The following is a 25,650-nucleotide window of genomic DNA, read 5'->3' as shown; positions in this document are numbered from 1 at the left end:
CTTCAGCAGTTTCCAGTGATTCCTGTCCCTTTTAACTCAGCAGTGAAGCAGGTAATGGGTTCTGTCCTGGACTTACTATTGTTTGGTTCAAGTTTGGAAATATTACTTCCCATGTTGCTTTCTCCTGAGAATTAAAAATGGTACCTCTTAGAAAGCTTGCAAGGAGACGTAGCAGAGTGGCCAATTCTGAGACTGTGATCTTAAAATTAGAGCCATAATGTGGGAGAGAGGCAAGTGGTGGGTGGGTGTTCTAGTGAGATCAGTGGTCACATACTTTACAGTGTGAGTACTGTAGCTCAGCAGGCAGTCCTCAGCTTTGCAGGTTCATAAATTTGATCATATCAGGGCACCAAGAATTGACTGATTGCTCCAGAACTGACTCACACCAACCAACTCACAGGAGACTGATGTATGAACTGGAATAACATAAGAAACAAGTTGGTATAACCAGTGCATTCTATCAAAATGTATGAGAAAGCCAATTAAAATCATAATTTTGCTTGATGAACATCAAACTGAAGTATGATAGAAGCAGAATAGCTGATTTTAACATTGAGTGCCATCTAGGTCTGATGTATTTGCTTCACTCTTCCCTGGCAGTGCTGGATAAACCGACTAACTTGTTCTTGAAGGTCCTTCCTCTAGACTGCATCAGACACTTCTATTTTGTTCACACATTATATTTTCGAGTGTGAAAATGCCCTTATCTAAGCTATAGTTCTATTACGTTAAGCTTTCTGTATTTCCCTCATTTATTTATACTAAAAAGCATTAAGTGCCTAAAAGCAGAAAAGTAAAATCGCTCAAACTTCCACTACCTATTGTTAATATTTTAGTGTATTTCCTTTGTGTTGTACTTCATGCATTTTTAAAAAGCTAGTTGAGATACTTTTTCATACCTCCTTGTTTTGTTTTTTTAACTATGATTTTTACCATAAACATTTTCCTATCTTACTGAAAATTTCTTTAAGCCTTTTAGTGGTGATAGGTCTTTCTGTTATAGCTATGTACTATAGCTTGCTTTTCCAGTTTCCTGTTTGTTGATAAAAATTATTCCCACTTTTATTTAAACAAAATCAAATAACAAAAAATTTTAGGAGCCCACAATTTTACTTTATACTTAGGCAACCCCATGATAAGAATTTTTGGCTCTGCTATATCTACCGTATTTTAAGGTAATTTAGTTAGACAATAAATGCCATTGATCATTTGTGTTTAATTGCTCAGCTCTCCAAAGTGAATCAGTTTCTAAGTCCTTGGACATAGAGAGGATTGGGAGAAGGACACCTCATTGCCATGTACCAGTTAGAACAGCAACAGCAACATTATCAAGTGCCTTACAATCAAACAAACTTTTTAAGAGCATGTAATCTAAGATAACAAGAAAGGTGCCAACAGGGAAATTTGATGAGAATTCTGAGCCATGAGAATAGAAAGTCCATCATCCATGGCAGAATCAACAGTGGCAACAATTTTTCTAGCACTTTTTGCTCCTTTTCTAATATAAAAGTCAACGGTGTTCTTCGTAGAGCACTGTAAAATATTTATATAGTATTTTTAAGATATTGAAATACATGTTTACACTAAACATAGTATAAACATATCCTATGAACTTTTACTAGACCATATCACTGGGGAGGTGGAAGAGGGGAGGATCATAGGTTTCCATAAAATCTTAACCTTCCCATGAGTGGCTCTGAATTTACAACCATCCCAAAGAAATGTTAGCACAGCCATCTGAAACAAAAGCTCGGTCCCCCACCCTGAAAGACAAAACCATCACACGATGCTACAGGGAAATAGTTACTTACAGATCCAGGCCAAAAAAAGCAGGAAACACATTCCCTTTGAAAACGACACTCCAAACATTTGATAGAAGTATAAATTAAAATAGAAACAGTGCTATATATGTATACTTTTTCATATTTTGTCCAGCATTGGTGAACCTTACTGACTGTCATAAAATCTACCAACTAAATTCAGCCATTCAAATGCAACCCTTCCCCCATCAAATAAAGTTAAAAAGAAAAAAGTTACAGAAACCACTATAAATTAGGTAGCATTTTCTTTTGGTGATTATTTCGTCTAGATTAAAAGCATGGAGTAAACATGTTTACCTTTTAAGAAAAAGTCTGGTCCTAAGATGTCGTTGTCTAAGACTGAACTTTTCACCTGCTGCTTCTGTTACCACCCCTATTTTTCAGAATGATGAAATAGTGATTACTGCCACTGCCACTGCCACTGCTACATCAAGCTGTGTGTCGCAAAGATCTTGTCTAAACTCCAGGGCCGACATCCTCTTTGTGGCCAACACTGTATTTTTTTAATTCCATAAGCAGAGAGCTGCTTTTATATCTTTTGACACATGAATGCCAGAACACAGGGAGATAAGTTTATTTCTAATTAAGTATTTATTGAATATGTGACCACCATGCCAGATATAGTAGGGATCACAGTGGTGTGACATTATCATTGTCATCAAGCATGTCATAGTCCCATTTATTCTAGCCAGGGAAATGCTCTTGATAAAGAAAAACAAAGAGCAAACGGTGTTAAGAGTTTAGTGAGGGCTGGACAGACTTTTAAGTGTTTTAAGATCATGGAGATCTCTTCAAAGGGAAGGCGAATCATTTACCTTGTAAACATTTATCGATAAAATAATATTAATAAATATGCTCATTAAATAAACACAGTAGGCCATGTAGTGGGCTAAGTGCTGTGGATATTTCAGAGAGAAGGCAGAAAAGCTCCTCATGGGGCCTACCGTCTAATTGAGAAGAGCAACGACAAACAAGAAAACAACAGATTAATCACGGATGTGTTACGGGCCATGAAGGAAAGAAGCAAAGTGCCATGCCAGAGAGTAAATGATGGGAGAACATCTTTAGATAAAAGGGAAGGCCTGTCCAAGGAGTGATATTTACCCTGAGAACCAGAGGATGAGAACGAGCTGGCCGGGCAAAGAACCTCCTGGGGAAGACAGCTTCAGGCCGAGGGCAGAGCAACTCGCAGGCCTGGAAGAAGGGAAGGGCTGGCAGAGCTGGCAGAATCAGGCAGGACTGTGTGCAGGGAGACCTGGAGGGTGGATGGGGGAGAAGAAAGGGACTGTGTGAGGAAATGCCCAAGCCCAGGATTGGGTGCTGGGCTTTGAGTGATGGATTTCTGGGTTATCAGCATGGTTCAAGAGTGGGGCCTTGGTAAAGGGTGAGACACAGAAAATAGTTGCATAGATAGATTTGAGACATATTGTGGAGGTCTTTAAATCCAAGCAAAAAATATATTTTAAGCATTAATGACAAACAACTAAAGGTTTTTGAATTGGGGTATAAGATGATAAACATGGCCTTTAAGGAAGATTATATCACATCAAATAAGATAAATTGTGGGTAAAGAAAGAGACAAGGAAATAAGCTGGAGGAATATGGCAATATCTCAGGTATTTAATAAGGACGGGAGCATCAGGAATGGGGAGGCATCCACAGGTATAATAAGATTGGAAGTTCTAAGAATTGGGACCTGGATACAGGGAATGAAATAGCAGAATGAGTCCATGATTACTCCAAGTGTTTGAATCTCAGTGGCCAAGAGAATTCATTTGTTCATTCACTCCAAAATTGCTTACTGAACGTTTACTATGTGCCATGTACTGAGTTCTAAGTTCTGAAGACATAATGGTGGGCAAAAAAACAGCCTTTTGTGCAGGATCCCTGGCTGTATATGCCTATGATACAGGGAACGAGGGACAGCTTCCCGGAAGAGAAAAAGCCAAAATCTTTTGTGAGATGGAGTTCCGCTAGGCCAAGATGGGGGTGGGTGGTGCTGGTGGTGGTAGTAACGATCAAAGGGAAGAGAACATTGAAATTCAAAAGCTCTGTGCAAGAAAGGAGGGCAGGAAGTGCCCCACCCCATGCCCCCCGAAAAAAAAGGCTATCGTGAAAGAGCAAGGAAGTGTGTGAGGTGATGCTGGGGTGCTGGGGGTGGGTATGGAGTATGATGGGGATGAAGTTTAAGAACCAGGCGGGGGCCAGTTCCCTGAGAGCTTTTGTCTTTATGACAAGAAAGGTGGGCTTATCTGCACTGAAGGTATTTAAACAAGGGTGATGTGATCAGACTTGCTTTCTAAACAATCACAAAAACTGGGGGTGGGGGGGGTGAGAATAAATTGGAAGGGAGCCAGAATAGATATGACAAGACTGGCTAAGAGATTATTACAGTGATCCAGTTGAGGGATAATAGCAACTTGGACTAGGGCGGTAGGTAGCAGCGGAGAGACAAAGAAATGTAAATGAACTTGAGAGACGTTTAGGAGCGTGGTAGAAAAAACAAGGGAGGATAAAAAGTCGAAGACTATGATCAGAGATATCTCCAAAGGGCAGAAGGAGGAAGAGCAGCCAGAGAAGGAAACAGCAGTAGTTCCAGACTTAGAGTGAGGATTAATTAATCAGACATTTACTGAGCACTTACTATGACCCAAACATTACTGTTAAGTTCGGGAGTAAGTGTAATGAAATGTTGTAGATGCTGTGTCAGACATACAGGATGGAGTGGGACTCAAAGAGAAAGGGCTCAGGTTGCACAATAAGGAGGGAATGTGGGGCTTCCCTAGTGGCGCACTGGTTGAGAATCTGCCTGCTAATGCAGGGGACACGGGTTCGAGCCCTGGTCTGGGAGGATCCCACATGCCGCAGAGCAACTAGGCCCGTGAGCCACAACTACTGAGCCTGCGCGCCTGGAGCTTACGCTCTGTAGCAAGAGAGGCCGCGACAGTGAGAGGCCCGCGCACCGCGATGAAGAGTGGCCCCCGCTTGCCACAAATAGAGGAAGCCCTCGCACAGAAACGAAGACCCAGCACAGCAAAAATAAATAAATTAATTAATAAACTCCTACCCCCAACATCTTCTTTAAAACAAAAGAAAATTCAAGCGTGTCAAGAAAAGCATCATAGAGAAAATGATGTTTGAGTTGCATCTTGAAAGATGAATCACATTTTGTAGGCAGACAGAGGAAGGGAGCATATTCCAGGCAGAGGAACAGCCTGAGCAAACACATGCTTTGTCATGTTTGTGATGTTCAGGGAAATGCAAGTATTTCACTGTCACTGGTGCTACAGGGAATGAGGGTGGGTGGGGATGGGGAATGGAAAGAGAAAGACTGTAGAGGAAGGACAAGCTCACATGGTGGAGGACCCTAAACAAACTTCACCTTAGAGGCAATGGAGACAGTGCTGAAGGATGTAACGTGATTACATTTGGGTTTGGGCAACAGAGTGTAGGAGGGACTGGTGAGGGGCAGTGGGACAGAGAGTGGGCAGGGAGTCCTTTAGTATGGCAGAGTTCTAGGTGAGAAACAGGGATGATCTGATTAAAGGCACAGGCTGTGGGGAAGAGGAGGTAGGGCAAAAAGATGATGAATCTAGTCTTTTTTCAGTTGTGAGAGGAAGGTAAGGGGGAGAGAGGGGAGCTCAAGATAACTCCCAGGTTTCTGCCTTGGATCACCAACTGATGGTGAGAATACAGAAGGGGGGTGTAGGATTGGGCATATATAATGAGTTTACTTTTGGACACATTGAGTCTAGGGTGCCTATGGAGCATTCAGGTAGAGATGTCGAGAGGGATGTTGGATGCACAGGTTGGGGGCTCATGAAAGGGATCTAGATTTGTGTGGTAGGGAGTACTAGTTCTCAACCCTAACCAGAGCTCCTCTCCTCCTGGCCTCTGAGCCTCATTTGCGGTTTAGTAGTGCCGTGTGATAAGCTCTGGCTAATGGTCTATGAATGAAGGTGATGTATTTCCCTTTTAGTTGAAGCATTTAATTGCTTAAGGAAGACCTCCTCTGACCCCTTCCCCTTCAGGGTGATTATGGAGATTTTGTGATGAGAAGGTGAGGTTGCAAGCTCTAAAGCTGAATCACTGAGTCACCGTATGGAGGATAGTTTCTCTGGAGGATCACCTGGACCTGCAGTGGATTCTGTGTGAGCAAGAAATAAACTTTTTCATGTTACACTACTGAGATTTTGGGAAGAGAATAAGCCACTTAACCTAACCTACCCTGCCTAATAGATGTGAGGTATAGATTAGGAAGCCATCAGCATACACATGATGGTATCAATAGAAGCCATGGGGATGGATAAGATCATCCAGGTACAGATTATAGAATGAGAATAAAACATTCCTAGAACTCTGAGGAATACCACTATTTAACAGGAAGGCAGAAAAAGTGGAGTCAGCTAAGGAAATTGCAAGGAAACAGTGACAGCAGTAATAGCACACATATGCTACTAGAAGCCAGGGAGGAAAAGAAGGAAGGAAAAGCTGGGGCCAACAGTGCCAGGTGCTGCTGAGAGAGAGGCTGAGTAAGATGAGGACTGGAAAGAGTTGATTGAATTTGGAAATGAAGAGATCCTGATCTCTTTTGCTAAAGCAGCTTGGGGTGTAGTAGTGGTGGGGAGTCAGACTTCAGTGGGTTAAAGAGTGAATGGAAATCCCTAGACCTACAGCAGATTAGATCTTTTAAAGAGATCCTCTCGTTAAAGAACACCAGCAAATGCTGGATAAAACATTTGAAACACCATAATTTAAAAATGCATGGCTGGGGACTTCCCTGGTGGCGCAGTGGTTAAGAATCCGCCTGCCAATGCAAGGGACATGGGTTCGATCCCTGGTCCAGGAAGATCCCACATGCTGTGGAGCAACTAAGCCTGCGTGCCACAACTACTGAGCCTGAGCACCACAACTACTGAAGCCCATGCACCTAGAGCCTGTGGTCCGCAACAAGAGAAGCCACAACAATGAAAAGACCGTGCACCGCAACGAAGAGAATCCCCCGCTCACTGCAACTACAGAAAGCCCATGTACAGCAACGAAGACCCAACATAGCCAAAAATAAAAATGAATAAAATAAAATAAATTTATTTAAAAAAATGCATGGCTGAACTAGATGTTGGAAATCCTCAAAGATCAGAAAGAGAGTTGAGTGAGACCTGAAGCTAAGGTTTGCTCTGGGAATAGCCACCAATTTTTGGTGACCTGAAGATTGGGTCTGAAGACCTTGTATGAGGTCAGGAAACCAAGTCTAAAGCCTGCACCAAAGTGGGAAATTGGATTGGACCCCCTGAAAAGGAACCCACAGTGGGTGAATCAGGAAAAATCATGCTGCATGGAAATGGTAGCGATCCTTGCTGTATCAGTTTTCTATCGCAGTATAACAAATTATCACAAGCGTAGATGGTTAAAACAGTACACATTTCTTTTCTCACAGTTTCTGTGGGTTAGAGGCTGGGACACAGCTTAACAGGGTTTTCTGTTTCAGGGCCTCACCAGGCTACAGTCCAGGTATTAGCTGGGGCCTTGGTTTCATCAGAGGCTTGACTGGGGAAAATCCACTTCCCCTATTTGCTGGGCAAATAAATTTTCTTTCAGCTGTATAACTGAGGGCCCTGGTTGTCAGCTAGAGTGTGTCTTCAGGTCCTAGAAGCTGCCTGCAGTTCCCTGCCATGTGGTCCTGTCCACAGGTAGTTCACAACCTGGCAGTTTGATTCTTCAAGGCCAGCAGGAGAGTCTCTCTCCAGCCTGCTAAGATGGAGTCTTAACACAATGTAATGTAGTGATCGGAGTGCAAGTCTAGAATCATGTTATCTTCCTCCAAACAAGGCTTCTTCTATTGCTTTTGCCAGCCACCTGGGGGCACCAGCAATCTGTGATCACCTTAATCCAAGTTCGGGGCTTGAGTTTTTACTGGGTCATCTGTTCACAGCAGGACACTGTTCATTAAGGACTGGTTATTTATTTATTTATTTATTTTTGGCCACGCCCCACAGCTTGCAGGATCTCAGTTTCCCAACCAGGGGTTGAACCCACGCCACAGCAGTGAAAGCCCGGAATCCTAACCTCTAGGCCACCAGGGAACTCCCAAGGGCTGGTTTTCTGTCTTCTTCTTTATTCCTAGAGTGCAGCTGACTGTGCGAATGGTAGTGGTGGTGGTAGGCAGTGGTGGTTTACTAGGGTCTCTATTCTTGATGGGTCCTGGACTCCATCTTTTGTTCCTCTAGCCCTGTGAAGCGACCAAAAACATGACTAAGTGTCTTAGCCGTCTCTTTCAGATGGGCAAATGCTCCCAGGACAAAAATGGTCCTGAGGGCTAACCTCACCTCTCTGAATTTCCACTGTCTCTCAGTTCTTGATCTGATGATTTCTCATGATCTCTTGGTGCTTTAACATTTTTAAATTTTTATTGGAGTAGAGATGATTCCCAATGTTGTTAGTTTCTGCTGTACAGCAAAGTGAATCAGTTATACATATACATATGTCCCCTCTTTTTTAGATTCTATTCCCATATAGGTCATTATGGAGAAGTGAGTAGAGTTCCCTGTGCTACACAGTATGTTCTTATTATCTATTTTATTTCATTCTATTTTTTTGGGGGGGGGGAAGATAATCTTTTTAGTAGACTGTGCTGAAACAATTGGGAATTCATATGAAAAACAAAAAAGTCTTAAACTCTTTATTTCACACCATCTACAAATTATGTAACATATCCTTACCTGTAGGAGCTAAAATTACAAAACTTCTAGGTTAGGCAGAGATTTTTTTTTTTTTAATTTTTATTGGAGTATAGTTGATTTACAGTGTTCTTAGCTTCAGGTGTACAGCAGTGAATCAGTTATACACATACATATAGGCACTCGTTTTAGGTTCTTTTCTCATATAGGCCATTACAAAGTATTGAGTAGAGTTCCCCATGCTATATAGTAGGTTCTTATTAGTTATCTATTTTATATATAGTAGTGCGTGTATGTCAATCCCAACCTCCCAATTTATCCCCCCCTCCCCCACACTTTCCCCCTGGGTAACCATGTTTGTTTTCTGCATCTGTGACTTTATTTCTGTTTTGTAAATAGGTTCATTTGTACCATTTTTAAAATTCCACATATAAGCGGTATCATATATTTGTCTTTGTCTAACTTACTTCACTCAGTATGACAATCTCTAGGGCCCTCCGGTGCTTTAATATTTTTAAGATATGTTTTATATTTCACCCAGATGCGAAAAATTTCTTCAGTAGGAGAGCTGGTCTGAATTACCTAGTCCACCATTACTGGAAGCAAATGTTATAGGATTTTGCATCTTAATTGCATTTAACCTCAGCAACAAAGTTGCAGGAATCAGAATCTTAATTTTCTTACTCCAACAAACAGAAAATTTACTTTTAAGCCAGGTACGTTTTATAATCTTAATAAAGAATAGAAAGTCTTTAGAATAAATCTTACAAAAAAAGGTACAGGACCATAACAGAGAACATTAAAAATTTTAATGAAAAACACTATGACCCAATAAATGGAAGCATAATCCCTAATTTAATTACTTCCCCTGGTGTCATTTATAATGTCCCTCTATCTCCTGCATTTCCTGGAAACTGGAATTTACATCTTAAGTCCTGAGAGATTCAGGTTAAATACGTCTGGCTAGATTACATCACAGGTGATACTGTCTACTTCGTATTTCAGCAGATCAGGAAAGATATCTGGTTATTCCACCATGAATGATGCTAAGAATAGCCAGTGAATTAGGTAATTGACCACTTGATGGAATGATCTTCAGATTCTTATTAGTTATCATGGATTAGAAATTATTTTTACGGTCATTACAAAATTTATGACAAAAGAACCCAACATTTCCCTTTTATCATTGACAAATGTAATCCATTTCTTTTGCTAATACAAAAATACTTCAAACAATTGAACTTTTTCATACCATACATTTAAAAATTAACTGTGATACTCTTGAGACTGCACAACCAATTACCATGCAGCCAATTTGTACATACCAAACCACATCCACCACATAGAAATGAATTTCTGGTATTCTGAAGGTTGAGATTTGGGGCTGTAGTCTGGAGTTTCGCCTCTAGGAAACCTGCTCAGCTTATTCCCTCCTTTTCATTCCTGACTGGCTTCACTTTGCGTTGTGATACCATGCTCCTTGGGCACAGGTAAACAAACTCCTCCAGCACATCCTTGTCCAAAAGGAGCAGCATATGCTCTACAGCTGGCTGCAACAGTAAAGTCCAGGTGTCAGAGCATCGTGTTGGCTATCCATACAAACATGTAAGTGTCGCTGTGAGTACAAGATGTCATTCATCTGGCTCCCTGGTTCTGGGGACCATGGGGCACACTGTCAGTCCCTGCTTGGATCTGATAGCCTTATGAGGAGACCCAGATGAAACTGTTCTCATTATGAAGTGACTGGCCAGAGGACTTTTGACAGCCTCAGGCCTAGCCTAGCTGCCTTTGCGAATGCAAAGAAGCAACTTTGTGGCTTATACGTACTGGTGCTAATCTGTTAACTCACCAATTGTAGCTGGGCCTATAACTTCCCAACCCTTCGCTGGGTCATCCTTCAGCTTCTCTAACCTTTGGACCAGGTGTGTGAGGAAAGGCTTGGCGTTTTGCAGGACAATCATACCATGAAGATCTGAGGTAATAAAAACTGACAAGGGTTTCAGTCCGTGCTTGTGATTTCCACTTGTTCCTACCCTCTCCCATTTCACATCCACCTTCCCTTCTTAAATGCCTGCTCCATGCACGTCAAGTTCCTTCATCAGAAACAAAGATTAAGAGCTTACAGAGATTGCTTAACCAGCTCCCACGACAGCACAGTCAAATCCCTTACCTATAAACATGTATCCTAGTAGCTCTGCTTCTCTGACTGAATGCTGACTGATAGTTATGTACAAGGAAACTGATGAGGTTATTGAGACTACCTAAAATGGTGCTTGTCATTTCACTCTCAAAACACCTAAAATCTGTACTGTATCACATATCCTTACTGCCTTTCCAGGAGATATTTAACTCCCTGAGGTAGGAACTTTTTATCTCTGTATGACCAGTGCAGGATTGTGCTTACCACAGCAATTCTTTGTTCAATGAATAATTTGGAACACCTCTGCTGACCCTATCAAAATCTCCCTTAAGTAACATCTTAATAATGATACCAGTCTGATTTCTATATAAGATGAATACATTAGCCATCAATCAATAAATAAATACTGACTTAAATGACTGTTATATCATTAAAACCTTAGGAAGTCAATGAAAATGGCAATTATCCATATGGTACGTATTTTCAAATATTTCCTATTATGTAAGTTATCCATCTGTTTACAAGTAAATCCTTATACAACTATGGGAGAATTAAATATAGACAAACCAATGGAAGGGCAGAATCTTCTAACTATCTGCTGGATTCTTCAGTGATTTTATGACACATTGAGTCCATAATATTTTCTGTTGACATACTACTAAAATGAAAATAAAGTCAATGATATAATTTGATATACAAGATTTCCTTTAGTTATTTTAAGAATACTGAAAAGTTTTAAATTCTCCATAACCTGTCAGCAAGAAATAGCTTACCACTAAGTTTTATAAACAATATTATCAGCTCAATGACATCTTTAATTTTTAGCCATATAATAAATGTTGAAATAACATTTCAGAAAATTATGCATCTTGAAAAACTTTGTTTCAACGGTCACTTTATTGTAAGATGGCTGAATTAATTCAAATTTAAACTCTAACTTGACAATTTTTAGTCAGGTACCAAACTTTATTCAAAGCAAACTGCTTATTCAAAAGTGATCATGGAACAACTGAAAATGCAGAGCAAGAAGGATGAGAGAAACATCTTACTGGCCAATAGATTGTTTTAATTCTCTCATTATATGAAACTCAAACTTTTCATTTTTAGGAAAGGGAAACTAACTTCAGTATAGAGCAATACAGAAAGATTTTGTCACATAGACTAGTTTCCATTTAGTCAGTCAACTGTTTCTAGCTGTCTCAATTGGGACAGATGCATTTACAGAGCTGGCTGTGCTTGAGCCTTCTTTGCAAGCAGCTTTAGATCTGCAATGCACTTGGCAATTGTCTCCTTCTCCTGTGATAAGGAAAGAGAAAGCTGGTTAGAACTTTTCAAACCATGGAAGGGTATAAACACTGTAATTCTAAAGGATACCTCCTATAAGAGGTTCCTCGGAATCTCAAGATGGATTACTGGCTTAATATGACAGACTACAAAAAATTCTTTAATTATTTAACATGGGGGAGATGCAAAATTTATTTTAAGCAAATGGAGGGAATTTAAAGTCCCCTGGCTCATAGCTTTCATGAGTGAAACCTGTTTAGAGGTTGAAGCTAGATACTCCTGTAACCATGTGCCACTGATGTTAGGTTTTACAGCTAACAGCTGCTTGAAAAATACCAACCTAACAAACATTAGTAATAGAGAATGTTAAGAAAGAATAAAAATAACTTTTAGTCTCTTTTGTATACTTTTGTCTTTTCAAGTTTCTTAAATAAGTATAACACTTTTATGTAAAAGACATTTTATTTTAAAAAACCCAAGGCATTAAATGTTGACAGACCCTGTTTTTCTAGTCCTGCATGGTTATGCAGAAAATGATCAGAAATGCCTAAGTATACTATAAATCTAGGAAAGAAGAAATAAAGTCAAAAGTAAATAAAGAACATACAATTTAAAAAGGAAATCACATTTAGGTAAAAAATAGAAAACATTTCTGTTCAAGACCAATGAATTAAGTGGCTGGCAAGAGGAAATGGCATGGAATGGAAATCATGGAATTATTCAGAAAATGGTAGAGGCTCAGAAGTAGACTTGTCCAGCCTCTGTTTTACAGAGAAATGGAATATGTTGCTTAATATTTCCCAAATGTTGGAACTTGAACATACGTCTGTTCAACGAGTGTTCTCAACCATCTTTCCACTCTTCTTGGTCCATGAGGTGAGAGACTCTTTGGAAGCCAAACTTTGAGGGAGGCAACCTACCAAGGCAGTTGTACAGCATCTTCTAGGTTACCACTAACCAGAAAAGTGAACCAGGACCACCCCAATGTCTCTAGGCTAAAGACTCCTTACCAGCTATTTTTATCCTGTCAGAGATATCAGTACAACTCCAGAAGCTTCAAAACATCATGTACCTGCTGCACAGAGATGCTCTGTACCACGTTCTTCTCCACCCAGTTTATCATGTGCTCTTGTTCCTTCTGACGTGTCATATTCTGCACAGAGATGTGATAGTCCAGGCGATTCTTTACCTCCTTGTATACTCTATGCAGTCGTTCCCGGTAAGCAACTTCCAAAGCCATGGCAATGTTATTCTGAAGAAAATTAAGAAGTGATGAAAACTGTTTGCACAGTAAAAGGATCACTTCCATTCTGAGGATTCTGCCCATTAGAATACCCATCATTACCTGTATTTTATGCAAAATTCATTTGTTTAATATGAATAGGTAACACATGCATGTGGTAGAAAAATTCTAACAGCATATAGTAAAAATATATTTAAAAGTATATGCAGTAAAAAATAAGTCTCCTCCAGCCCCTCCATAGGCTACCATCTTCCTCTATTTCTTGTATTCTCTCCCAGAAATATTTAATAAACAAAACATAGGTATATGTACACACACGAACATCACTTTTACTGATTATGACACAAAGACCCACCTTGATTTTAAAAGTTACATTGGATTCTACTATTTTGGTGTCTCATAATCCATAATTTATTTAAGCTCTATTAATAGATTAGGTTGCTTCCAATTCTTTAACAAATAATGCTGCTGCGTATATTGTATGTGTCTTTGCACTTATGTGTGGATACTTGCTGGGTCAAATAATAGCTAATAACTGTTGAGTACCTACTATGTTCTAAACACTGTGTGTCAATTCAATTAAATCTTAAAATCACACCATGGGATAGTTACTATTATTATACTCATTTTACAGTGAGGAAGAAACAGAGGCAGAGGCTAAGAAATTTGTCCAAGGTTATAGAGCAAATGAACTGTGAAGCCAAGACCTGACTACAAAGAGTCAGGCTACAAAGCCCAGGCTCTTAAAGATCCATTTTAACTTGTGATTAACACTGTCCAATTCCACAGAAAAGTTGTACTGCTTCATACTCTCACCAGCAACACAAATGCTTGTTACTCTAAACCCTGGCCAATGGTGTTTATAAAACATTTTACTCTCGACTATTCTGATAAGCAGAAAAAAATATCAATTTGTCATTATCTAAGGAGAAAATTTACATATTTAGAAGCCATTTACATTTACTTACATTTTTATAAATTGTGCATGTCCTACACCTAGTTTTCTACTGGGATGTTGGTCTATCCTAAGGTAACTACCCTTTTGTGTCATATGGAATGCATGTGTTCTTCCTAGTTTGTCTCTTAACTTTGTTTATGGTAACCTCTACATGTAAAACTTAAATTTTTAATGAGATCAACTTAATTTTTCCTCTTATAGTTCCTGGATTTTTAAAAATTGAAGTATAACTGACATACAATATTACATTAATTTCAGGCATACAAACACAATGATTCGGTATTTGTATATATTGTGAAATGATCACCACAATGGGTCTAGTTAACATACGTCACCACACAAGTTTCTGCATTTTGTTTTTATTAGAAAGGCTTTGCCGTTCCAAGGGTATTGTATTGTTTTTCATGTTCTCTTTTTCTACTTTTATGGTTTCATTTCTTATCTAAAGATCTTTAATTCATCTTAAATTTGTTTTGGTATAAGGCAAAAAGTAGGAAAACAACTCTGTACCTACAAAGATACCCGTCTGTCTTTCCCCTCTAAGATGAAAATGTCACCGATCTAAACTACCTTATGAGTTTAGGTCTATCTCTAGACCCTCTCTCTCAAGTGCTGTGCCAATCTGACTTTCTATTCATGTAGTGTGCCAAGCTATTTATTTAAAGTTCCTTTACAATTTTGAGCTTTAATATTTGGTTGGACTGTTCACTACTGCTCTTTTTGCTTTAATATTTGGTTGGACTGTTCACTACTTCTCTTTTTCAGAATACTCCTGAATATTTTTTACTTTTTCTAGTAATAATTTGTTCAAGTCCCAACACCCCTTACTCCTAGTCTATTAGTATTTTCTTTCTAGGAATGTGTAAAATTTAGAGATTAAAGTAGGGAAAATTTGATATCCTTATATTATTGAGTCTAGGTTCTTAGAACCTTATACCTCACAAGCATTTCACATTTTTCAAAGTAAAAAGACTGTATATTTCTAGTTAAGTTACTCCTAGGTATGTCTTCCTAAATGGTTTACCTTTTTCTCTTATATTTTCTAACTGATATTTATATACAGAAGGCTACTGATTTTGTTTATTAGATATTAATTTTGTACCCAGATACCTTACTGAATTTGCTTATGGTTTTAAGAGTTATGTTGATTCTCTCAGCTTTCCGAGGTACATAATCAGGTAATCTATAAGTAAGGATAACTTTATGTTTTCTAATTTTTGTACTTATTTCTTTCTCTTCTCTAATATCAGCTACTACTGCCAGAATAACATTGAATTAGTAATGGTGACAGGTATATTGTCATCTTCTAGTCTGTAATGAGAATCCTTATAGGTCTGCCTGTTTTATATAAAGCCTTGAGATATTAATCTCAAGTAGGCCCTTAATACTTCTAGGTACATTTTTTTTTTTTTTTTTTTAGTCCATTCACTCTCCTGTTCTTCTTTCTCCTGAAATCTCTAGTATATCTCCTTGACTACTTTCCTTTTCAACAAATGACCTACCTTCCTATTTCACTGAGAAAAAGGAAACAAAGAACTTCACAAACTTCTACCACCATATAAACCAATCTACCTGGACCCATACTCACATACTTTGCCTTCCTTTCTTTAACTATGGCTAAACTGTCTCTGCTCTTGAAGCCAACCCTTCCACCTGTGTATTCTAAACTCTCTGGCCTACTGAAGGACATTGCTCCAGCAAATTCCTCCCTACCCCCACCCCTTTCTTGCATCAATTTTTCTCTCTCTACTAACTTCTATCAGATGCTAACATGAAGTTATACTTTCCATCTTTTAAAAAATCTCTTTTGATTACTACATCCTACCTTCCGAGCTACTGAGTAATTTCTTTGCCCAATACAGTACAACTCCTTCACAATTCTGACAGTGATCTATACTCAGACTCCAATTTCTTTTCTTCCATTTTTTTTTTCCTTTAACTTACTCAAATAGCCCTTACCAAGGTCACCAACCTCCATGTTGCTAAATCCTATGCCAAACTCTTAGACCCTTACTACTTGACCATAAGTAGGGCAACTACAAATTAAAATAATCCTTGTTTCCTCCAGTTATTTTCCTTCATGTTCCAGTCTTACAGCTGTGCCTCTTGTAAGCTCATGATTCCCTCATCTCCAGTCTGGAATTCTCCCCAGTGATTCCAGACTCATATATCTAATGGTCTACCTAACAACTCTATTTGGCTAACTCACTGGCATTTCGAACCAATGCATACAAGATTGAAGGCTACTTTCAACAAGGCAATCAGAGTCGCCCTTCAAAACACGAGCAAGATCGTATCACTCCTCTGCCTAAAAGATTCAATGACTTTCTCTCTCATTCTGAGTACAAGTCAAAGTTCTCATAGAAGCCTGTAAGACTTTACATGACCTAGCCCTTGGCCACTCTCTGCCTTGCTTCCTTTTACCTTCCTCCTCACTCATTCCACTTCAGCTACAGTGGCTTCCTTACTTTTCCTTGTCTATACCAAGCAAGCTTCCAGGATTAGGGCCCTTGCAATTGTTCTTCCCTCTGCCTGGAATACTATTTCCTCAGAAATCCACACAGCCTGAACCATCACTTTGACAGGTCACTATTCAAATATCACATTAGAAGCCTTTCTAGCCTGCCCAATAAAAACAGTAACTCCCTCCTTCTAAAATCTCTTTTCCTTTAACATAAGTTCATTATTCTACATGTACTTCATACCAGTTGACATTCACATCTGCTTAATTATTTTTCTCCTGTCCTTCTCTCAACCCCTGACTAGGAGAGAGATGCCAGGAAGGCAGACTTTGTTTTGCTCTCTGCTGTATTCCCAGGACGTTGCCTTGACCAGTGTCCACATATAAAATATACCTATTAAGTATTTCATAAATAAATAAAAATTTTAATGACTATCATTGGAATCTTATAAAAAAGCTACATCTTCAAAAGCCAGATTTTGTTTGTGCATACATAGTTTCTATGAGGCAGGAAGCATTTAGATTGTAACCTAAATCTGCACGGAAAGATATTTTAAACATTTCCAAGGATTTCAAACATTTATGTGCTTAAGAATCTCTCAGGATCCTATTTAAAAAAAATACAGACTCTTGGATAGCTCCTAACAGAGGTTCTAATCTCACAGGTCTTGGAATGGGTCCAAATATTTGCATCAAAGATGACTGATGCACATGGTACCGAGACTACACTAGGAAATACTGGCCCAAACCCTTAATATTTCAGATACTTATTTTACCTTAGCACCTAATTTTTCATTTCATAGGTGTTTCTATACATAAAATTTCAATATAAGCTCATCTCACTTTAAATATCAGGCAAAAAGTACTGGGCTCAAAGAAAATAACAACAAAATGCTTAAACACGTTCCTAAAGTTGTTTTAGAAACTAAATATTTTAGAATCTAATTATGCTTTGATCATAGTAAAAAGCTCTCCGGCCATCTGAATCTGCTTTGTGAATTTGGAATGTAAGGTATCAGATTTTCTTATAGCAAGTATGTTAAGTAAGACTTTCTTATAGCGAGCATGTATGAAATGCACAGCATACATTTCACCTACTGTATTTTACAGTGAATGCCATTTTTTAATCTGCTATAACTTAATGAATTATTTTCCCTCTGTGTGGATTCAAAATGTGTCCTTTTATACTTTTTACTCTTTCTAGTTTTAGAGTATAATTCTAGTTATTTTTCTACTTCATAGGTCCACTGTATAGTTAATAGCTGTAACTGCTATTTAGATCCCCACCCAAATATTCTCTTTTCTAAACAAAATATGCTCAACTTATCCAACTATTCCTCATAAGATTCTAATTTTTGTGTTAAATGCACACAAATGAGTAACTTCACTTGCCTTAGAAAGTTCTGAAACCTACCCTCTGGACATCAAAAAGGTAATGGCGCTTTTGAACCAGTGCCTGATGTGACTTCTCCAGATCAATTGCATCTTGGATTTGTTTGATGGAAGCCTGTTTCACTTCTTCCAGTTCGGCAATTTTTTGCTACAATTATGATATTTACAACAAAGATCAGTGAAAGTACCAAGGGTAATAAAAAAGTTTCATTTTATGCTTCCTCGAAGTCATACCCCTCATTTGTGAAAACACCCACACATAGGGAGAACTATACAAATCCTTGAAAAGAGTTGCCAAAAATAGCTATGCAGTATCTTGTTGAATGAACAAAACTATGGAAAAGCTGGAGAAAGTTTGGTAGATTTTTAAAACTTGATCTCAAGTTAGTAATAACATTAACACTTATAACTGAAATCATTATAATTAGATTCATTTCTATATGCTCTGCCCCTATCATTCATACCAAAAACATCACTTGACGGCTTTGACACGACTACTACGGTCTAAAATGGGAAATAAGGTTTATGGTTCTTACCTCATTGAGTTTATCAGCAAATTCACCAATAGAGGCACCATATTTTTTAACTAAATAGATAAGCACCCCTATTGCTGAAATGGCAGAGAAGGTCTCTGCAGTTATCACATATATTTCTTTGGAGAGTAAATATAAGATAAGCCCAGTTCCGAGCACGTAGGGTCCTAAAAGAAGAAAAAGTTATTTTATGATGGATATGCTATGTCTAAAAGGGGAAGACAGAGATACTTCTGTATTTAATTAGTTGAAGACAAAGTTAATAACGATTTTAAATAATCAGATTCAAAGACGGAACACTAGATGAGAACCAGTATGGTAGGGTTGCAAGAATGAGGATCTGGACCCATGGAAATCTGACGCTGCAACTTATAAAACACTGAGCAATACAACAGATGATCTCTGAGCTTAGTTTCCTTAACTGTAATATGGGAATAGTACCTTCCTCATAGGGTTGATGAAATTGAGAAATAATGTATATTAAGTATCTGGTACAATTGCTCAACAAACAGGAAGTATTTTATAAAGATGCTAGGTTACTTCCAGAAGTAATCTGGGCAGCAAAATATACTATTTATTGAGTGGGGACATTGGTCAGAATAAAATTTATCCACTCTTGCCTATTTACTGAATAGGAACCTGACACTGGAAATAAACAAACAAAACAGATACAACTATGAAGCATGTATGTAAAAGAACTAAATAACAGGATGCTCAACTCCTGTAGTGTCTTATTATAATGCTTCAAATATAGCCATCCTTTTCTTTAACCAGGCCATGAATTCTGAAAGGACACAAACCATAAGGTACATTTCTTTAGGATTTTCCTCTATGCCTCATTAGATGCTAGGTAAGGTCAAAGCAGGTCTTTGGGGAAGCAGTTTACAATGTTTTTGAGCAATACACGTACCAAAGGATGTTAGGATGTACTATGAGAATAAAAGGGTTACATTCTCAAATGTATTTTACCCAGTTTCCCGTACAAAGTTTCAACAGTTCATTTTTTAAAAAAATTTGCCTTCAATGTATAAATTTTAAATGTGAATTGATAAGAAAGGCCTATCATATGTAGCATTTTTATCAGCTATGGAGGTCTGAGGAAATTAATGTTTCTTGCAATTTTAGTTACAGAAATGCTACCTTAGGCCACTCCCTGGAGAGATGAAAAAAAAAAAAACTTTGGTTTTCAATGTTTCATGGTCATAGCAATATTTGGGTACAGCAAGAGAGGCAGTGCATGTAGTAGAAAGAACACTAAACTTAACTGTAGAACCTGTGTTTAAGTCCAACTCAGTCACTAAAGAGAGAATAAATCTCAGCAAATTCTTTGTTTTCTAGTTCTGGGTAATAAAAATGTCTTCATAGGGCTTCCCTGGTGGCACAGTGGTTGAGAATCCACCTGCCAACGCAGGAGACACTGGTTCGAGCCCTGGTCCGGGAAGATCCCACATGCCGCGGAACAACTAAGCCCGTGCGCCACAACTACTGGGCTTGCGCTCTAGAGCCCGCGAGCCACAACTACTGAGCCTGTGTGCCTAGAGCCCGTGCTCTGCAACAAGAGAAGCCGCCACAGTGAGAAGCTGGCACACCGCAACAAGGAGTAGCCCCTGCTCACCACAACTAGAGAAAGCCTGCAAGCAGTAACGAAGACCCAATGCAGCCAAAAATAAATAAATAAATTTATTAAAAAAAAAGAAAGTCTCGGGCTTCCCTGGTGGCGCAGTGGTTGAGGGTCCGCCTGCCGATGCAGGGGACACGGGTTCGTGCCCCAGTCCGGGAAGATCCCACATGCCGTGGAGCGGCTGGGCCCGTGAGCCATGGCTGCTAAGCCTGTGCGTCCAGAGCCTGTGCTCCGCAATGGGAGAGGCCACAACAGTGAGAGGCCCGCATACCGCAAAAAAAAAAAAAGAGAAAGTCTTCATAGAACTGTTGTATGGATTAAATAAAGTGAAAGCATATCGTATTATAAAAATGTGAGGTTTCAGTACAGTTTATGCCTTTTTATTTATTTATTTTAAATAAAATTATTTATTTATTTGGCTGCGTTGGGTCTTCGTTGCTGTGCACGGGCTTTCTCTAGTTGCGGCACGCAGGCTTCTCACTGCGGTGGCTTCTCTTGTTGCGGAGCAGGGGCTCTAGGTGTGCAGGCTTCAGAGCGCAGGCTCAGTAGTTGTGGCGCATGGGTTTAGTTGCTCCGTGGCATGTGGGATCTTCCCGGACTAGGGCTTGAACCTGTGTCCCTTGCATTGGCAGGCGGATTCTTAACAACTGCGGCACCAGGGAAGTCCCTATGCCTTTTTAAAAGGGAAAAAAAACCCTGATAAATATGGTCCAGCTCTTTTTTCGTAATTATACATACAACACGGAGTCTCTATTGCCTTACCTGGCTTTATTTTAATCCACAGCTCTTTCTATCATTACCTGAAAATGTATTATACAGTTACTCAATTTTGGTTTTTTTGGCCGCTCTGTGCGGCTTGCAGGATCTTAGTTCCTTGACCAGGGATGGAAGCCGGGCCCCTGCAGTGAAAGCACCGAGTCCTAACCACTGGACCGCCAGGGAATTCCCCAGTTACTCATTTCCTTATTGTCTATCCTACAAAAGAATGTATGTTTCATGATGGCAGGCACTTTAGTTCACCACTGTATGCCTAGAACAGTGCCTAGCATACAGCAGGCAGTCAATAAATTTGGTGTAACAAGAAATGGAGACAATGTTATAAAATCAAGTTAAAATCCCAAACAAATTTATTCCAAAGACAAGTTAAAGCAACCAAATCAATTCTTATATTGAATCACTTCCACACTTTACTTTAAAAACAACTGACTTGATTTTTCTGGTACATGTGGAAGAGGTTAAGAGACCACTAAAACGCTAGATTAACATAAACCATACCATCTAAACATACTATCAAACATTGGGCAAATGCTCACCTGTTACACCAGTTTTAGGATAAAGGAACTGGAAAAATTCCTCAGGGATCAGCCCAAAACGAACTTTTCCTCCATATTCAGGAAGAGGTGGTACAGGGGCAAGACTTGGCTGCCCTTTGTGAAAGATCCTTGTTGCCTGCAATACCCTACAGGTAGGAATTACACAAATTTAAAGCCTATACTTTAAAGAGAACACAATGTATGAACAACTGTAGAAAAGAACAAATAGGGGTGAGGATTGAGGCTGTTTCCCACTGTCTTAATGGGAACAGAACAGACCAAGAACAGGAAGGTTAGGGTCCCATAATTAGCTGTGTGATAAGGGGAAACAACTTACTTAAAGCTGTATGTAACCTTCTACCCAATACTAGAATCCCTTCTGTTAAGTCTCACGGGTCATCTGTCTAGCACTTTATATGTCTATTACTAGCAATGAATTATGTAAGAACATAGACTCTGCAGCGAGGCTATCTGGGTTCAAATTTTAATATATGCTTTTGTAGTCTCTGATTTCTCTAAAGTAAAGCAGGAACAAAGAATATGACCTTAGAGAGATGCTGTGAGGATTGACTGAGTTAATAAATGTAAAGTATATAGAATAGTGCTTGGCATATGGTAAAGTTTTATGTAAGTGGTTAGCTATTACATGTCCACTGTGTTGTGAGCTCCCTGATGGCAAGAACTTTGACCTTTTTGAATATTCTCTGTATTGGGGTGCTAAATAACCACTAAGTGAAACATGCTTTTTCAGTGTTGGATAGCTCTAACTATAATCATCCTTTGAATTGAACTGCTACATACATCCTTGAAACCTCTATCCATTGGTTCTAATATTATTCTTCTATGTAAATTAACACTCATGTATCTGGGTTAAACATCTCAGTTCCTTCACAATCCTGACTGTCCACAAGCAGCAAACTGGTTTTGTTTACAAAAATGAAGTATACAGAACTGAACATAATACTGAACTGAAATATAGCTTGACTAATTCATTCACCCTACAAATATCAATACATATTGAGAACTTGCTATTGCCATCACTGGGCTTGAACCACCGTACTATTATCATGGATCTGCGAACTATTCTTCTCTTTAAAGTAGCCTAAGATTGTATCTGTAGCAGTTACAGCATACTGGTACATAGGATTCTGATGAAATAAAATCCTCTAGCCTTTTCATATCGGCTGTCGAGCTAAATCCCCTTCAAATTCTAAGTATGTTTTTGTCCCTCACCTCCCCTCTCTCTTATCTCCTTGCAATGTAAGAGTTTACACTATTTCATTGATTATTGTTCACTGCCTGTCTTTTGAATATTATTTCTGCTTCCCGATGTATTGAGTTACCTCACCAACTTTTGAAATCTGAGAATCATGCTCAAGATTCTTTCATTTTAATCAGGGTTTCTAAACCTCAGCACTACTGACAACTCTTTGCTGTGGAAGGCTGTTCTGTGCACTTAGAGTAATTAGGAGGATCCCTGTGGCCTTTGTACACCAGATGCCAGTAGCATCCCCCCTCCTACCCAGTGGTGACAACCAAAAATGTCTCCAGACATTGCCAAAAGTCCCTGGGAGGGCAAAACTACCCCAGGTTGAGAACCACTGACTTAAATCATAGCACTAAAGAACTTGCTTTAGGGGAACACAAATCCTCTCCCTAACTGGCTGTCTCACTTCAAGCCCTCATCTACTCCTGCCTAAACAAGTAAGTAACCCCAAATCTGTTCTCTTGGCTCTTCCTCAAATACCCCTTGAACCTAGCCCCCTCCCTGCTGCTTTGTAAGTTTTTAAAATGCAAATTTGACTTTAAAACTCTTCAACAGGCTCTCTCCTGCCCACAGAAAACAAACTACTTAATACAGCATACGTGATTCAGCACCTGTCAAATTTTATATCCTCATCTTCCTTCATTCTCCTACTCTCCAGCCATATGGAACTACTTACAGCTTTCAAAAACCAAAAAAAAAAAACCTCATGTTGCTCCTTCTGCCTGGTATGACTGCCAAGACCAACCAGCCTTCAGAACATCTTGAGTATATCCTTTATAAAGGCCTTCCAATCTTGAGTTGACAATTACTCACTCAACAAAACATTTACTGACTTTCTGCTTATATTAGGTACCGGGAGTATAACAATAAGCAGACAAAGTCCCAGCCTCTGATATTCTAGCGGGGGTTTGGGAAGTGTGAGTGTATAGGTCCATACACAATTTCAGACAGTTTAAGTGCCATGAAAAAAAATAGGTGAAGGAAGGGGCTAAAGAGCAATGGAGTGAGGGAAAGGCTTTTTTGGTAGATCAGATGACATTTGAGCCAATGACCTGGGGAAAAGAGAGAAGAGCAAGTACAAAGATCCTGAGGCAACAATAAGCTTGGCAGTTTTCAGAGGAATAGCAAGAAGGCCAGTAAGGCTAGAGAATGAGCTTAAAAGAGAATGTAAGAAGGTAAATCAAGAGGTAGGATGGGGTCAACTCATGTTGAACTTTCTGTGTTAAGGTAAGTTTGGATTTGATTTCAAGTGGGATGGGCAGCTCTAGAGGGCTCTGTAGGGGAAGGGTCGGGGGACTGACAGAATCCCTGTGGCTATTGTGAGGATGGCCTGTAATGGGACAAGAATATAGATTCAAGGAGACTAGTTAGGAGACAACTGAAATAGCCTAGGTGAAACGTGATGGTGGTTCACACTCCAGTAGCAGTAGTAGTGGAAGAAGTGGTCAGAGTCTGGATATCATCTGGAGAAAGAGCCTTACTAATGCATTAGACATGAAATGTGAAAGAGAAATCAAGGATGTTCTTTGCATTTTGTATATATTATCTATATTACAATTATTTACTTGTCTATATGGAGTCTTTCTTCTCTGAGAAGTTGGAAGCAGCCAATTATAGCCTCATTTTATTGCTTATACAAAGTTACAGATAAACCAAAGCCACTTTTTCAAGCTACAGGATTGTTATCAAATTTTTCAAGATTTAGGACTAAGTCTGGAAGTAAAAAGAGAAATCCCAAAGAAAACTGACATTTTATGAAATATCAGTAACACCTTCTAATATTTACTAAGCACATACTATGTACCAAGCACTGTTTTTAGGGTTCCCAGGAATTAACTCTCTTAATTTTCACAATCCGTAATGTACTATTCTATTTGGCAGAAGGGGAAATTAAGGTCCCACAGTAAGGTCCCACTTTTAAGTGGAGGAGCCCGGTGTACCCTCTTTCAGCTTTGGAATCCTCACTGTAAAATACCACTTTATAGCTGCCTCCTCTGGTAGACTGTGAGTGAGGTCCACGAAGGCAGCACCTGTCAAATTTTTTTATGTTCGGTTATGTGCGTGGCAAGATAAATATCTACTGAAACGACGAATAATTTCTTTGACCTGACAGTAAAAGCTGGAATCTGGGAGGCAGATTAAAAACAATATGCTTCATTGTTTTATTTAACAAAACCTGTCCTAGGGTATGCAATCTAGTAACCCCGACTAGGGATGCCGCAGCTGTGCCTAGCTGAAGGTCACAAGGGAGAGGGGCGGGGCTTAGGGGACACCAAAACCAGTTTCTAGTTTAGTTAGAACACATTAAGTGACACAACGGTGTTCCAGGCAGTAACAGGAGCACACATGTTTGAATGAGACTTGAAGCGTTCCAAAATAACCTAAAGAAAGGTAATTACCGGCCCAAAGCTAAGAACAGATTACCCAGAAGTGAAATAGGTGATAAAACAAGGACAAAAGGGAGTATTACACCCCTTACACTTACCCTGGACCGAGGAGGGCTGCGTTCTTCAGAGAGGGAGCTAGAAATACACAAGGCACAGGTTAGCAAGGTCACTGTGAAATCTGGTTTGCCCCTTCCTCGGTCCCCGCGGAGCCCAATCACTAAGGCCATGCGTCCCCCATTCCTATCCCCCGAGACCCCCACACTCTCCTTCTGAGCGGCACTAATCAACTCTTCACGCAGGCCCAAATCCCGCCGCGCCTTTCATCCCCTTTCCTCCCACCCGCTCCAAGTAACCCTAGACGCGCTGGTTTGCAATCACTCTGCTAGCCTGGACTAGGGTCTGTACCTCTCACCTGCTGCGGTGGCGGCAGAAAGTACCACCCGGGACAGCATTTTCAAATAGCGTCCACACAACAGTCTTCGCGCCCCAGTGACCGCTACAGGAGACTCTGTCAGGGCAAAAACAAGATGGTCGCTCACAAGTCTCGCGAGAAG

At 39.5% G+C, this 25,650-nt stretch overlaps 1 protein-coding gene across 1 annotated transcript; it reads right to left on the bottom strand.

The window, feature by feature from the left end:
• Positions 1–11,515: 11,515 nt before the first annotated feature.
• On the bottom strand, positions 11,516–25,646 carry ATP5PB (ATP synthase peripheral stalk-membrane subunit b). The gene is made up of 7 exons (XM_065879446.1): positions 25,509–25,646; positions 25,195–25,231; positions 21,443–21,588; positions 18,512–18,675; positions 17,998–18,123; positions 12,994–13,173; positions 11,516–11,933 (listed from the first exon to the last, which is right to left on the bottom strand). Exons 1-7 carry the CDS (start codon positions 25,546–25,548, stop codon positions 11,856–11,858), a joined length of 771 nt encoding a protein of 256 aa, XP_065735518.1. The 5' UTR covers positions 25,549–25,646; the 3' UTR covers positions 11,516–11,855.
• Positions 25,647–25,650: the final 4 nt, after the last annotated feature.

Source organism: Phocoena phocoena, chromosome 1 (assembly GCF_963924675.1).
Source record: "Phocoena phocoena chromosome 1, mPhoPho1.1, whole genome shotgun sequence".
Classification (NCBI taxonomy): domain Eukaryota; kingdom Metazoa; phylum Chordata; class Mammalia; order Artiodactyla; family Phocoenidae; genus Phocoena; species Phocoena phocoena.
This window is presented reverse-complemented; position numbering and strand designations above follow the sequence as displayed.